General features: G+C 60.8%; 1 protein-coding gene across 6 annotated transcripts in view; it reads left to right on the forward strand.

Annotated features, from left to right (window-relative positions):
• HMCN2 (hemicentin 2) overlaps positions 1 to 15,273 on the forward strand; it is a 146,970-nt gene that overhangs the window by 102,620 nt on the left and 29,077 nt on the right. For all 6 annotated transcript variants that reach the window (XM_070251672.1, XM_070251673.1, XM_070251674.1 and 3 more), the window contains 18 exons: positions 15 to 128; positions 1,105 to 1,307; positions 1,988 to 2,069; positions 2,713 to 2,844; positions 5,194 to 5,337; positions 5,429 to 5,588; positions 5,674 to 5,798; positions 6,234 to 6,417; positions 8,742 to 8,839; positions 9,248 to 9,514; positions 10,074 to 10,264; positions 10,721 to 10,802; positions 10,894 to 11,030; positions 11,611 to 11,752; positions 11,837 to 11,981; positions 12,796 to 12,923; positions 13,516 to 13,672; positions 14,400 to 14,521. In XM_070251672.1, coding sequence (XP_070107773.1) covers positions 15 to 128; positions 1,105 to 1,307; positions 1,988 to 2,069; positions 2,713 to 2,844; positions 5,194 to 5,337; positions 5,429 to 5,588; positions 5,674 to 5,798; positions 6,234 to 6,417; positions 8,742 to 8,839; positions 9,248 to 9,514; positions 10,074 to 10,264; positions 10,721 to 10,802; positions 10,894 to 11,030; positions 11,611 to 11,752; positions 11,837 to 11,981; positions 12,796 to 12,923; positions 13,516 to 13,672; positions 14,400 to 14,521 — 2,613 coding nt within the window. The remainder of the gene's footprint in view (positions 1 to 14; positions 129 to 1,104; positions 1,308 to 1,987; positions 2,070 to 2,712; positions 2,845 to 5,193; positions 5,338 to 5,428; positions 5,589 to 5,673; positions 5,799 to 6,233; positions 6,418 to 8,741; positions 8,840 to 9,247; positions 9,515 to 10,073; positions 10,265 to 10,720; positions 10,803 to 10,893; positions 11,031 to 11,610; positions 11,753 to 11,836; positions 11,982 to 12,795; positions 12,924 to 13,515; positions 13,673 to 14,399; positions 14,522 to 15,273) is intronic.

A 15,273-nucleotide genomic window follows, 5' to 3' on the forward strand; every position in this document is an offset into this window, starting at 1 on the left:
CTGCTCCCCTACAGGCACCCACACGCTGCAGCTGTCACGGGCGCAGCCCTCGGACTCCGGGACGTACGTGTGTGAGGCCCTCAATGCTGCCGGCCAAGACCAGAAGCTGGTGCAGCTTAGCGTGCTGGGTGCGTCCTGTCTGTCCCCTGCCTGCACCGTCCCCACTCCTTCAGTCAGCCCTCAGCCCCACACCTCTCGGGCGGCACAGCCCGCACAGGGGCAGCCGGCCCCGGGGGAACCTGGGGCGCCCCATGCGCTCCTGCAGCAACGATGTCTGGGAGGCACGGTGGTTAAGATCCTGGTCTGTAGAGTTGGATACACTTGGGTTTGAAACTCAGCTGTGCGCTCATTTGCTCTGTGACCTTGGGCAAATCACTCCCCCTCCATGAGCCTCAGGTCTCTCACCTGTAAGGTGACGGTTGGTATAAGGGTTAAATGATGGCCCTTGAGCACTTAGCCCGGTGCCTGGCTCGTGGCGAGCTCTGGGTTGAGGAGGAGACAGTGGAACAACCACAGGAACTGGCCCAGGACGGCCCTTCCCGAGCCTGGCTGGCGATGTGATTCTGGGTGTGAAGCCTGTGTTGGGGCTCCTGGTCTTCAGAATCCTCTTGGGGAAAAGCTGGCCTGAGAGGTCACCAGCCAGGACCCACTGGAAGGTTCTTTCTAGCCCCAGGGCTGGTTCATTCATTGGTGCGTGTTCACCTACTGTGCGCCAGACACCATACCAGGTCCTGTGGGCTGGTCGGCCGGGGGTGGAGACTTCTACATTGGTTTGCTGGAGAGACAAGGGGCTGCAGGGACCTCCGCAGAGGGCTCTAACCCAGCTGGGGGCTGCCCTGTGTAGGAAAGAGCCCAGGAGAGCCGTTGGAGCCTCTGGGAGGCTGAGGCCCAGAGAGGGCAGGAGGCTTTTCCCAGGTCGCCCCCCAGGTCCTTGGCATGCTGGCCTGGATTCCCTTCCTCCTTCTCCTTGTGTCTGTGCCAGCCCCGGGGGTGGGAACCACTGTGTGACCCGTGTGGGCCTCCATAAGCTGTTTACCTGTGGCTGCAGCTGGGGAGGACACAGAGAAGGCCACAGTGCCTCACTCTGCTCGTCTCCCACCCCAGTTCCCCCCACCTTCAGGCAGGCTCCCAGAGGCTCCCAAGATGCGGTCCTGGTGCGGGCGGGGGACAAGGCCATCCTGAGCTGTGAGACAGACTCGTTCCCAGAGCCAACGGTGACCTGGTACAAGGATGGGCAGCCCCTGGTCCTGGCACAGCGGACCCAGACTCTGCTGGGTGGGCAGAGGCTGGAGATCCTGAACACCCAGGTGAGCAGCCTGGTGGCATGGGCAGCTGTGAGCAGCTGTGAAGGTGTCACCTTCTGGTTGTGGTGAGCCTGGGGGGGGCCTGTGGGCAGCTGTGTGGCAGGTGTGGGGGCTGCTGCCTCCTGTGCCTGTGGGACCCCAAGTCAAGGCGATGAGTAGCCTCTAGCTTGGGAGACGTGGGAAGAGCACAGGCCTCCAGATCTGCCTAAGACCTGACGCACAGACTGACCTCGAGCAGGTCCCTTCCCCACAGCCTGCCTCACTCTCCCCGGGATCTAGAAGCTTCTTCCCAGCCCTTCTGGTTATAACTCCCTGGGGTGTTCCGCCCCCCTCCCTGGTGTGGATGAGACGCACGTAGCATTTGTTGGATGAATATTTGCAGCCTCTCTGCAGATCCACCCCGGGCTCTGCTGTCCTGGCCCAGCTCCATCCCCACAGCCAGGGGGTCTTTCCCTTCAGGCTTGGCTGATAGGCAGGCCCAGGGAGGGTGGGGGTCTGGAGCTTCCGTCCTCCTGCTTCTTGGGGCTCTTGGGAAAGTCCCCACCTCCCCTTGGCTTCCCAGGCAGGTCCAGCGTATTTGGGGAGTCCCTGCTCTGGAAGGTTCTGGGACAAGTTTTGGGGCAGCCCTGGGTACCCCCCACCCAGCCTGTGCCCACCATCACCACGTGCTCTCTCTGTCCCAGGTGTCGGATAAAGGTCTGTACAGCTGTAAGGTCAGTAACGCGGCCGGGGAGGCCATGTGGACGTTCGTCCTCACTGTCCAGGGTAAGCTGGGGACCAGCCTGCGGGCACGGCCGTGGGACCCCCAGCGGCACAGGGCGCCAGGGGTGGGAAGGGCAGTAGCTGGAAAGAGGCGGGGCTGCCGAGTGTTGAGGGCACAGGATCCGGAATTAAAGACCAGGATCCAAATAGGACTCTGCCTGTGACCTGCTCTGTGAGCTCCCCAGCGTGTCTTTGTCCCCCTGAGCCTCAGGTGTGTCTTCAGCAAAAGGGGCTAAAGGCTGCACCTGCCCCTCGGGAGCGGGAAGCGCTCAGTGGACGGACTGCCATGACCACGTCTGTAGAGTGCTGGGCCCAGGCCAGGGGCCCGCGAGCACTGGGGCGGGAGCCCTCAGAGATCAGGCACTCGGAGGCCTGGGGCCATGTCACCTCCATCTTGAGCCCCGCCAGCCTGAGGACAGAGCACAGATGGCATTTAATTGGGTGTGGCTCAAGCTGGGGGTGAGGGGGAGCCCGTTAGAGCTGCCTGGGGGACATGGCAGCTGCCATTGTCTCCATCAGTAGCAAAGCATAAGATGTCAACTCGTGACCACAGGCAAGGGCCCCTCGGGCACCCCTGACCCGCCTGAGAGGAAGGAAGTGGGAGGCCAAGTCTTAGCATTCTGGGGACCTGGATTCTCTCCTGCAGTGCCCCCAACATTTGAGAACCCCAGGACGGAGATGGTGAGCCAGGTGGCTGGGAGCCCCCTGGTCCTGACCTGTGACGTGACTGGGGTCCCTGCGCCTGCTGTCACTTGGCTGAAGGACAGGCTGCCCATTGGTGAGTGCGTCACGTCCTTCTTAACTTTTTAGTGCTGAATATTCCTTTATTTAATGAAACAACAATGAGAACAGAAGGAGTTGATGGTTGTTTGCTGTTCCTACCGGGCAAAATGAAAGGCTGCCAGCAGCCTGTAGGTCCCACCCGCTGTTTGTCTTTCAACATTATTGGCCCTTGAAATCTCAACATGGGGAACTGTTCCCACGGGGGCTCGAAGTCGTCTTGAGTTTGTGCCTACAGTCGGCTCCCACACGATGGAAATGCAGGGTGGGTGCAGAGGGCCCCCCTGGCCTGACCATGGGCTTGGCATTGGCCCCCAAAACTGCTCCTCCTGCAGTAACTCAGCTCTGCCCTGGCCCGGCCATCGGTCAGCCTCGCCCAGCCTTCATCCTGGCCTCACTCTTTTCCTCTCTTCCTGCACGGTCAGTCAGCAAATCCATCACTGTGTAGGTTGCTATATGCCTCTGGGGCCAGCCCACTGCTCTCAACCCACAGCCTTCCCCCTTCTAGCCACCACTGACCCCCGAGTAAGGGCAGCAGTCCCCACTCTGGTCTCCTGGCCCGCTCCGTGCCTCCAGTGCAGGATCCACGCAGGGCAGAAGGGATCTCAAAGTGCAGCTCTGAGGAGGCCCTTTGTCTGTTGAATCCTTTCGTGGCTCTAGTCCTCAGAACCACAGCCCACAGCCCAGGAGGCCCTGCGGGTCCGGGCCAGCGGCCCCTCTCTGTGCAGTTCCAGGCCTCAGACAGGCCTAGCTGCTCTTGGCTCCTTGCACACGCCCTGCTCCCTCCGCTCTCTCTGTAACAGTTTGATTGAGATGTAATTCACATACTATACGTCAGCCATTTAAAGAGTATGAATCAATTATTTTTAGTATCTTCACAGATCATCCTCACAATCGATTTTAAAACAATTTTATCACCCAAAAGGAAACCCCACACCTATTTCCCTTCATGCCCCATTTCCTCTCAAACCTCCCCATGCCACCCCACCCCACCCCAGCCCTCAGCAGCCACTAGCCTGCTTTCTGTCTCCATGTACTTGTCTCTTCTGGCCATTTCATATAAAAGGAATCATACAATATGTGGCCTTTTGTGTCTGGCTTCTTCCACTTAGCATCACGTCTTCAAGGTTCATCTGTGTTGTAGCATGTGTCAGTTTTTCATTCTTTTTTAAAATTAAATCAAATTGTTTTTTCCTTATTCTTTTTTATGGCTGCATATCCCGTGTTCCATATCCACACGTAATATTGGGTGGATGTACTACCTGTCCTTCATCCTTTTGTCAGTTGATGGGCACTTGCGTTGTTTCCACCTGTTGGCTCGGATGAGTAATGTGCTGTGACCGTTTGTGTTCAAGTGTTTGTGTGCGCGTATGTTTTCCTTTCTTTTTGGTATCTACCTGGGAGGGGAATTGCTCCAGGCCCTGTTCCCTCTTGCCTCCAGCTCTCGGCACATGCTTCTTCCTCCCTGACATACCCGCCCCGACTCCCCAGACCGCCTCCACTCTCGCCTGGCTGATTCGTACTCACCTCCAAGCCTCAACTGAGGCTCGGCTCCTCGGGAAGACTTGCCTGATCTCCTGGCTCTGTCAGGGGCTTCCCGGGGCTGATCACGCAGGATTGTCCCTGTTTCACTGTCCCTGAGCTCCTTGAGGACGGGGACCGTCCCACTCATCTTTGATTCCCGAGTCACAGTTGGACATGTGCTCAAGACATTATGCGTTGAAAGGCTGGCTGGGAAGACAAGGGTCTGGGCAAGGGCGGGTCAGCCTGGGCTGGTGCAATTCGAGACGGCTTCAGGGCAGAGATGCAGCCGAGAGAATGAAGGGGGAGGCGTTCCAGGCTGGGGGTGGGCATGCAGCCTGAGCAGAGGCCCAGGGGGAGCCCCTGGCGTGACCTGCCTGGGGGACAGTGAGCGGCTGGCTCACTTCGATTGGAAGCCTCCATCAGTGGGACGGGGAGCTGGAGGGAGGGTGGGTGGTGAGGTGGGCCTGAGAGTCAGCAGGAAGAGGACCAAGTCTTGGACCCTGAAGGGAGTGGGGTCCCTTGGGAAGAAATGTCACAGTGGAAGGAAATAGGTTTTAAGGAACAGAGCAATCAAAGAGACCAGGCTGAGGAAGGTGGTGATGGAGATGGCAGGAGGCCTGGCCACTGTCTGGGCCTCAGTTTCCCTACAAGCACAAGAAGGACGTGGATTATTCAATGATTCCTAGGGTTTTTGCAGCCTGTGAGCATGGGGGACAGGCACCTGCTCAGGGAGTCATGTGACTTTGGTGTCTGGGCCCAGTGGCAGCACCTGGGGCAGTGGGTCTGTGCAGGTGAAGGCCTGGCACGCCCCTCCATCCCACAGAGAGCAGCGTGGCGCACGGTGTGGTCTCCCGGGGCGGCCGCCTCCAGCTGAGTCGCCTGCAGCCCACCCAGGCTGGCACCTACACCTGCGTGGCCAAGAACGCCCAGGCCGAGGCCCGCAAGGACTTCATGGTGGCCGTGCTGGGTACGTCTGCGCCCTATGCCCCTCCCGGTGTGCCCCCTCCCCAATGCCTGGCCCTGCCACCACCCGGGCCTCACCGCAGCCCCTGCCACAGTGGCCCCCCGGATCCAGAGCTCGGGCGCCACGCAGGAGCACAACATCCTGGAGGGGCAGGACGTGCGGCTGGACTGCAAGGCTGACGGGCAGCCGCCACCCGAGGTGGCCTGGCTGAAGGACGGCGCCCCGCTTGGCCAGGGCGTGGGCCCTCACCTCCGGTAAGGCCCAGCCTGCACCCTCCCCGCACCCCCGGTGGGGCCCGCGGAGCCTCACGCAGCCGCCCTGGCTCTCCCTCCCCGGCAGCTTCTACCTGGACAGCGGCTCCCTGGTGCTGAAGGGCCTCAGGGCCTCAGACTCGGGCGCCTACACCTGCGTGGCCCGCAACGCGGCGGGGGAGGACGCCCGGCTGCACACCGTGAGCGTGCTGGGTGAGCTGCCCGACTGTCGCGGGGCCTCCCCTGGGGCATCCAGAGGGGCTGGGGGGGCCGGGATGGCCGGATGCAGGAGACCTGGTTCAGGCCGCAGCCACACCCACACCGTGAGCCAGGCCACTGTCTGACCTCCGGCCCTCCGCCCCCCGCCTCAGACGAGGCACAACCACCCCAGCTGAGGGGGCGGCAGGAGAGTCGGGGGATAAAGGAAATGAGAAGAGGGCCACAGGGTGTGGCTATGTCCCCCAGGCCCTGGGCTGCATCCTCACCTGGGGTGGGTGTGGCTCTGAAGCCCCAGATGTGATAGCTGCTTGCAGCAAAATTTTAGGTGTCAGTGCCACCTCCTGGAGCTTCTCTGGGAGGAGCCCACGTCCCCTCCCCAGACCCCCTCACTGCCTCTCTTTTCTTCTTTTCTCTCCGTGCCCTCCACAGTGCCTCCCACCATCGAGCAGGGGGCAGAGGGGGCGGGGACCCTGGTGAGCAGGACTGGGGAGCTGGTGACCATGGCGTGCCCCGTGCGGGGCTCCCCGCCCATCCGCATGAGCTGGCTCAAGAACGGCCTGCCCCTGCCGCTCTCCCAGCGCACCCACCTCCACAGCTCGGGCCGCACCCTCAGGTAAGGGAGCAGCTGCCCGGCCCACTGACCTGCAGATCACAGGCCCCAGGTACATGCTTCATGCAGCTCGGGCTTAAAAACACATCTGAATGGTTTTTAGAATAAAAATAATATAAACGTGCAGAGGTTTATGACGGGGAGAACGAGAGGACCCCACTCCCAAATGGAACCCCAGAGATGACAGTGGCCTCTGCCCTCAGGCTCTTACAGCCCAGGGAGGGAGGCACAGCTTCAGGTTGCACCCAACTCAGCTTGACCCAGGGTGGAGGAAATCAGGGAAGGCTTCCTGGAAGAAGGTGCCTGAGCGAAGTCTTCATGCCTTCAGCAACACTTACAGAGTCCTTGCTGTTCCGGGTGCAGTTCCAGGCACCAAGATAGAGCAGTGAGCAAGATGAAGCCTCTGCTCCTGCAGCCTCGGGGAGGGAGGGAGGGAAAATAAACAGATATAAAAGTGAAATGTCACAAGGGATGTGTGCTCCGGAGAATAAACTAGGGTGAGGGGGTGGGAGGTGGCAGTGGAGGGTGCCACTTTAGGATGGTCAGCGAGAGGTGCTCGGATAAGGTGGCACTTGAGTAGAGCTTGAAGGAGGTGAGAGAGGGAGCTTCCAGGCAGTGTTGGAACAGCAAATTCAAAGGCCATGAGGCGGGCATGTGCCTGTGTGTTCAAGGAATAGAGTCGGGGAGTGTTGGTGGGAGGAGGCCAGGGGACAAAGGACCTTGTACGTCCTTGGAAGACGGGTTTTCCTACAGGGATAGGGAGAGCCCTGGGAGGGTTTCACAGAGAAGCCTCATGATGCGACATTTTTTTCTTGTTTCTTGTGGTAAAATACGTATAATATGAAATTTAGCATTTTAACCATTTTTAAGTGTACAGTTCCCTGGCATTAAGTACATTCACATTGTGGTGCGACCATCACCACCATCCGTCCCCAGAGCTCTTTCATCTTCCCACACTGAAGTTCTGTCCCCATTAAACACTCACACCCCGTTCTCCGGCCCCAGCCCCAGCCCCAGCCCCAGCGTCTCCCTTCTGTCTCTATGCATCTGACGACTCCGGGGGCCTCATGTCAGTGATTTGTCTTTTTGTGTCTGGCGTATTTCAGTTAGCATGAATGTCCCCAAGGTTCACCCATGTGGTAGCACCTGTCAGGATTTCCTTCCTTTTGTGGCCGTATCATCTTCCATCGTGTGGATGGACCACGTTTTGTTATCCGTTCATGCGTCGATGGGCACTTGGGTTGCGTCTACTTTTTGGCTCTTGTGAATGTGCTGCTGTGATCATGGGTGAATGTACTGTCTGTTTGAGTCTCTAAATTCTTTTGGGTTGTGACTTAGGTTTTTAGACAACCCTTCTGCCTGTTGTGTGGACAACAGACTGTGGTGCCAAGGGCAGAGCCGGGAGGGTCGTTAGGGGAGCCACGCGGCCTGGATCAGAGCCGTGTGGCGGAGGCCGTCAGAGCTGGCAGTGTGTGGGGGATGAAAGGCATGGAGGAGCTGAGGACGACTCTGGGGGCTTTACCTGGGAAGCTGGAAGGCTGCGGGCCTGTTGTCTGTGACGGGACCCCTGTGGGAGGGGCGGACTGAGGGGAGGAGTTTCACCACGGTAGTGGAGGGGCTCATCGACATCAGGGACCAGGGCAGCGGCAGTCGCGGCTCCACTCAGGATTTCAGGAGACAGACCTTCAGGGACATCAGCAAACAGAAGGCGCTGGAGGCGGGGAGTGGCTGCAACCCCGAGGAACGAGTGTGGACTGTGTCCTGGCCGCTAGTTTGGGGACCAGTCTAAAGGACCCAGCAACGGAACCCCAGGTGGCCAGGGCGGGGGGGGCAGGAGGAGTAGGAGGACATCCAGGAGGACCATGCTGTCCCGGAAGCCCAGTGAAGACACACTTCAGGGTCACCAGGGACACTAAGCAGCTCAGGAGGAGTGTTAGGGGCTAAAGGGGGTTCAAGAGAAAGTGGGGGGACACACAGTGGAGACAGTGAGTGGAGGCAACTCTGGCGAGCCCTGAAGGCAAACAGGGATTGTCTTTCTAGAAGGGGGTGTGCTAGCAGGCTGCCCTAGGGGTGGGATGTGGAGGCCCTGGAACGTGGGAAGCAGGGCGTCCGGCTGCAGAGGGAGCCGGTGAAGAAGGCAGCTGGGCCGGGCGGGGAGCTGGCGCTTGATTCTGGGGGCCCGGCAGCCGCAGCTGGGCCTGTGCTGTGTCTCCCAGCTGCCCCTCGGCCGCAAGCTGCTGGGAGACAGGATGCAAAAGGGAGGGGCTGTTTCCACCAAGCCCGCCTCTCTCTCTCCCCTTCTCCCTCTCCCCTCCCGAGGCGTTCAGGATTTCCCAGGTGCAGTTGGCAGACTCTGGCATCTTCACCTGTGTGGCTGTGAGCCCGGCTGGCGTGGCCGACAGGAACTTCACCTTGCAGGTGCACGGTACGGCGCAGGGGGTGGAATAAGCGGGTCCTTTGGCCCCACAAGTACTCGTTGGACACTGTGGTGTGCCAGGCCCTTGCTAGGCACAGGGATGCGGCAGTGAGCAGAGGTGGCCCCTGACACCAGGAGGTCGGTGCGGGAAGCAACTCTGTAAAGAGACATCGGCATTTCAGGCCACTAATTGATCCCAGGGGAAGGAGAGTGCTCCGTGAGAGCACAGTGGAGGGCACCTGGCCTCCAGGGCTCAGGGAAGGTTTTCTGGAAGAGGTGAGGTCCCAGCCGAGGACTGGAGATGAGAAGGAGTTGTCCAGAAGAAGGACAATAGACGCAGCCTGTGTAAAGGTCCAGGGGTGAGGGCTGCCTGGCTAGGAATAAAATGACTCTTGCCCACACTTTTGCCCTGCGCAGAGCCCCCAGTCCTGGAGCCAGTGGAGTTCCAGAATGACGTGGCAGTGGTCCGTGGCTCCCCGGTGCTCCTCCCCTGTGAAGCCCGGGGCAACCCCCTACCCCTAGTGTCATGGATGAAGGATGGGGAGCCTTTGTTGTCCCAGAGCCTCGAACAGGGACCAGGCCTGCTGCTGGAGAGCGCGGAAGCTGGTGACTCCGGGAGCTACTCCTGCGTGGCCGTGAGCGAGGCGGGGGAGGCAAGGAGGCATTTCCAGCTGACAGTGATGGGTGGGTCACCTGCCCCAACGTCAGCTTCTCTGGGCCTGGGCGGGGAGGGTGGGGCTCTGGGGGCGATGCAGAAGGCGGTGAGAGAGGGGAGCCCCTCCTGGGGTAGCCGCCTGGGAGGGGGGCTTGGGGAACAGCCGGTTCACGGGGGCCACCTCGCTGACCTTGCTGCAGGGGCTGGGCGGCCGGGGTGCTTCGTTCCTGGGGCTGTGCTCCTCGGTCTGTACCCCAAACCTCGCAAAGCAGGGACAAGAGGCACTGAAAGCTGGGGGCAGAGCCCTAGATCTCAAGCACAAGATTTTGCAAGTTTTGTGCGATATTGGAAAGACTGGTGTCAATTGTGCGTTCCCCTCCACACCAAGTCCTTGTTGGTTTTGAAGCACAAATAATTGTCCCAGGCAGATGGGCCCGTGGTTTTTCACTTTTTTTGGACCCTCCAGCCCAAGCCCAACCCACCCCATCTGCTGTCAGCATCCGGAGGCTGGGTGGCTGGGGACACATCCCAGCTCCCTGCCCTCTGCGTGCAGCCCCCACGGCTGACCCAGGGTCATGTGTCTTGCAGATCCCCCGTACATCGAGGACTCGGGCCAGCCTGCAGAGCTGTCACTGACCCTTGGTGCCCCCTTGGAGCTCCGCTGCAATGCCCGGGGCACCCCCCCACCCAATGTCACCTGGCATAAGGACGGGCAGGCCTTGAGCAGGCCGGAGGACAGCAGCAGGGCCGGGCGGGTGCTCCGGGTGGAGGGTGTGCAGGTGCTGCAGCCACGCCCACTGGGGGATGAGGCTGGGGGAGAGGAGGGGAGGGACCTGGCAGCACTTGGCAAAGTTTGTCTGAGCACCTCCTTTGTGTGGGGTGCAAGGCTGTGGAGATGACCCAGCTGGGCCATGCCCTTGGCAGCTCCCAGCTAGGCCAGAGCCAAGGCTGATGCAGAAAACAGATGAATCCCCAGCCCAGCCATAGATGGGCTGGTGCAGTCATGGGGCACTTCCTGGAGGAGGCAGGCTTTACCGTAGCCCTAAAGCAAGGGTGAGCGGGAGATAAAGAAGAAACATTCCAGAGCGGGGAAATGAGTTGGTTGGAAAGGCGAGATGGCAGCCTCAGCAGGCCCGAGCCTGCATCCCGGGTCCTTAGTTGTGTAGGAAGGAAACCAGATCAGGAGGTGGGCAGGCTGGGGCCGGAGGCAGCTGCTCACCCTGCTCCATCCCCAGGTGGGCGATGCTGGGCTGTACACTTGCCTGGCCCAGAACCCTGCTGGCGAAGCCGAGAAGAGCTTCCGGGTCAGGGTTCAAGGTAGGGGATGCCAGGGTGGAGGCGGGAGAGGGAGGCAGGATGGGGCCTGCAGGGGCGAGTCCATCTCTCATGCCCTCTCTTCCCTGCCCAGCCCCCCCAAACATTATTGGGCCCCAAGGCCCCCGCTTTGTGGTTGGCCTGGCCCCAGGGCAGCTGGTCCTGGAGTGCTCAGTGGAGGGGGATCCGGCTCCCGAGATCGAGTGGCACCGAGATGGCGTCTTGCTACAGGTCGGTGCCAGGCTGGGGACCCAGGGGCACTGCCCACTCAAGCCCCAGACCCTGACCAGATTGGATCCCCGGTGCCAAGGGCCTGCTCTGTGCCAGCACTTTGCACACCTGCTGTCCTGACGTTCTCCACCCCATTATTATTGTCACCCCATATTATGGGTGGGGACACTGAGGCAAGGCTAAGATTTGCACCCAGGGCTTCTGAGGCAAGCCTGTGTCCTTCCCCTTGTACCTTTGAGCTGTGCTTGGTGACTGTGTGAGCTGGGGCCTGTTACTGAGGTTCTCTGTGCTCACCCCTGAAATGGGGCCGGTTTGTGGACCCGATCTGAGCTGGAGTGCCCCCTGCAACATCCCCGAGGGGCAGAGCTCCCGGGGCGGGGTGCTCGCTCCCTCCCACAGGAGCCTGTTTCCCCCAAGGGTCCTGGGCATCAAGTCAGGGGCTGCAGGCCAGCCTGGGATGGGGCAGAGGCCACTGTCTGGCCCACCAGTTGCTTGGTCCTCCTCACCTGGTTTCTGGGGGCTGGCCCGGCCCGGCCCAGCGCTGATGAGGGTCTCCCCACTCGGGTGGGGCGCTCTACAGGCGGACGCCCACACACAGTTCCCAGAGCGTGGCAGGTTCCTCCAGCTGCAGGCCCTGAGCACGGCTGACAGCGGCAACTACAGCTGCACAGCCCACAACGCCGCGGGCAGCACCAGTGTGGCCTTCCGCGTGGAGATCCACAGTGAGTGGGCCCCACCCTGCCCACCCGCCCACCCCCCTTTGAGTGACGGGCTCCCAGCACCCACTCCTCTGTGCCCTTCTCCAGCGGTGCCCACCATCCAGCCGGGACCACCCACAGTGAACGCCTCCGTGAACCAGACGGCCCTGCTGCCCTGCCAGGTGGACGGTGCGCCCCTGCCCCTTGTGAGCTGGCGGAAGGACGGGGCCCCCCTGGATCCTGGGAGCCCCAGGTGGGAGCTGGAAGGGCAGGGCACTGGGAGGGTGTCAGGTGACTCTGCGGGCTGTAAACAGAAACCCACGTGGGCAGTCGGAGCAGAAAGATGGCTGCACCATCAGGACACGGGTCTTCTCAGAACCCAAGGACAGGCGTGCCCACTCATTAAGGGCGTCGAGAGCCCGGGTGCTGTCTGTCCATCTGTCTGGTTTTGACTCTTGGTTGCTAACCTCTGTTTCTAGGTGCATGGGCTCCATGTCTCCCTCTCAGACCGGTTTTCCGTATTTTCTTTCTCTGTAAACACGGCAGAGATGGTCCCACAGCCCCCAAGTTGTCACTGCTCAGTTCACACAGCCTGCAGAGCTGGCTGTGGATCCCAATTCCAAATTCCCAGGGCAGAGAATTCCACTGGCCCAGCCTGAGTGACGTGTTCATCCCCAGTCCAATCGGTGGTGGCCGGGGGCGGGGTTACACCATACAGACCTGGCCCTTGGGAAGGGGCGGTGCTCAGATCCAGGGGCCATTCTCCTAAAGAGCAGGGGTGCCCCTGCCTGGTGGCTCTTGGGGAGAGGCCAGGCCCAGGTGGGAGCACGGGAGGCCCAAAGCAGCCCCTCTTGCCCATTCTGATGTTGGGTTGGGGTGTGGTTGCTGCCCTTGGCCGTGACCCCTCTGACCTTGGCCTCATGGATGTAGGACTGCTGAGTTAGGACCCTCTTTCTGGGAAGGCCGGAGGCAGAGGGAGGTCTTGCTGGAGATTCCACCCGGGGTGCAGCCCCTCGCAGGGCCTCTCTGGTCTGCTGTCCCCACGGCAACCCCTCCCTGTATTCCAGGTTGCAGGTTCTGCCAGAGGGTTCCCTGAGGATCCAGCCAGTCCTCGCCCAGGATGCCGGCCACTACCTCTGCCTGGCATCCAACTCTGCGGGCTCCGATCGGCAGGGCCGTGAGCTCCGGGTCTTCGGTAGGTGGACAGGGGAAAGTGTGCTCCTTGCCTCGGCACATACCCTCTGTCTGGGCTGGGGCCTGCTGAGTTTCTGAGTCATCCTAGCTGTCAGGAGCTGAGAGCAACGGGCTCCAAATGTTTTGACCGTGAAGCCCATTTGTAAAAAGTTCTGAGCATGCACACTCAAAAGATGCATATTGATTTTTATGCATATATTACGCACACTTAGTCCTGTACTGTTATTTGAGTGAGCGATAAAACATGTGCGAGACGTAAACCATTTGAGAGGACGGGATTCAGAACCCCTGACCTGAGAGCTCTCGTCTGCTCTTTCCACTCCAATTGGTCACCCTGGTGGAGGTGGCGCCGGTGGGCCCGGGCCTGGGTGGGGCTGGTGGCGAATTGCACCCTGGAGGCCTCCTTCAAGGGGAGGTGGTTGGGGGGGACGCCAGCCTCAGGGGTGAGCAGAGGCCCATCACCCCGGCTTTGGGAGTCTGTGGGAGGACCCCGTGGGGGGATTCTCCTGCCTCCTCGGGGATGGGTTGAAGGTGGTAGCGCCTGGCCTGCCCCCATCCTGCACCCCGTCTCCTGACGACTTCTCTCTTCCCAGAGCCTCCGGCCATCGCCCCTAGCCCCTCCAACCTCACGCTGACCGCCCACACCCCCGCCTTGCTGCCCTGTGAGGCCAGCGGCTCCCCCAGGCCCCTCGCGGTCTGGTGGAAGGACGGACAGAAGCTGGACCTCCACCCGCAGCAGGGCGCCTACCGGTACTGAGCTGGGCCTGCCCATGGCATCAGGAGACGCTCGGGTGGGGAAGGGCACGCCCGTCTCACGGAGGGCACGCCGGGTCAGAAATGAGGCAGGGCCGTGCTCCGGTCTCACCGATGCCAGCACCAGAACTTGGGTCCCGACCTCAGAGGGGCACCCTTACACCGAGATGCCTGGCAGGGCGTCGGGTGGGGGGGACACACAGCCAAACAGAAAACCGTTACAGTCACTGTTTAAAAACATTCAGGAGCCCACGTTCCTGTGGGCTGAGCTGGACCCATGGGAGCCTCGCTCTCCCCGTCTGTCAAACGCAGCTCATCCTGAAACGACCCCTGGGAGCCTTAGAGGAGCCAGGTCATGGGTCAATTCACCCAGGATTTGCTGTGTTGGGTGCCAGGGGCTCCTGGAGCTTTACGACCACAGTGGGTGTTCAGAAAATGCCAGCCATCCTGGTCAGGGGTCTGGATGTGGTCGCTGCTGCATTCTAGAGGTCATCACGGTGGTGATCGTAGAAAACACATGGGGTCACAGAGAAACAGGGATGAAGATTAAAGTCGCCCACAAACTCGACAGCTAGACCTTTGGGGGTGGAAATTTCTAGAAGAAACTTCTAAAGTCAGGGTTGGGGGCCAGACACCCCCCTGGCTTCAGATTCCTCGGGCAGGAGACCGCGGCTGGCTTGTCACTCAGCAGACAATTGTCTGTCTGTCTGTCTGTCCATCTCAGGCTCCTGCCCTCCAATGCCCTGCTCCTCGCAGCCCCCGGCCCCCAGGACGCGGCCCGGTTTGAGTGTGTGGTGAGCAATGAGGCCGGCGAGGCCCGCAGGCTCTACCAGGTGACCGTTCACGGTGAGTTAGGGCCGGGGCAGCTCCTCCCTCCCTCCCCTGGGTGCTCTCTGCCTGCGGGAACTTGCGCTGGCTCCCTCTCAGCCTTCACGGGCCACCTCCTCCAGGAGGCCCTCTCTGATCTGCCCAACACGCACTGACATGACCCTGGCTCCAGCACAGTTCCTGGCACATGGGAGCTTACAGGAGAGGCCTCTGCCCAATCCAGAATGTTCTAAACCCAAATCTGATCTTGTCCTCACTGTGGTTGAACTCCTTCCCTCCACGGCCCTCCGGACAGGATGCAAGGTGTCACCTGGGCCCACCAGGTCCCATGCAGTCTGGCCCCGCTGAGCCCCCAGGTTCAGCTCACCCCATGGCCTGCCTTGCTCTGGGATCCAGTCTTGCTGCTCAGCTTTTTGTTCCTCACCTCAGGGCCTTTGCACATGCTGTTCTCTCTGCCATGAACACCCTTCACCCAGTTGACCCCTTCTTTTCCTTCAGATCTCAGGTTAAATGCCACATCCCCTGGAGGCCCTCTCTGGCCTCCCTGACTCTAAGCTCCCTTCTCTCGTGAGCGACTCCCTCAGGCCTCTGGCTCCTACAGGAGCCTGGCAGTTCATAACTGTCGCCCACGCCTAGCAAAAAGTACTTCCTAAGTGAGCGAATGTGGCTTCTGCCCTTTTCCCCTCCCTCCCTGGCCCTTCGTCACCTCGTCTGCCACCTGGTGTCCTAGTCTCTGTTTCCAGTTCTCACCCACCTGGCCCGGGGCTGTG

The sequence above is a fragment of the Equus caballus genome, chromosome 25 (genome assembly GCF_041296265.1).
Source record: "Equus caballus isolate H_3958 breed thoroughbred chromosome 25, TB-T2T, whole genome shotgun sequence".
NCBI classification, from domain to species: Eukaryota; Metazoa; Chordata; class Mammalia; order Perissodactyla; family Equidae; genus Equus; species Equus caballus.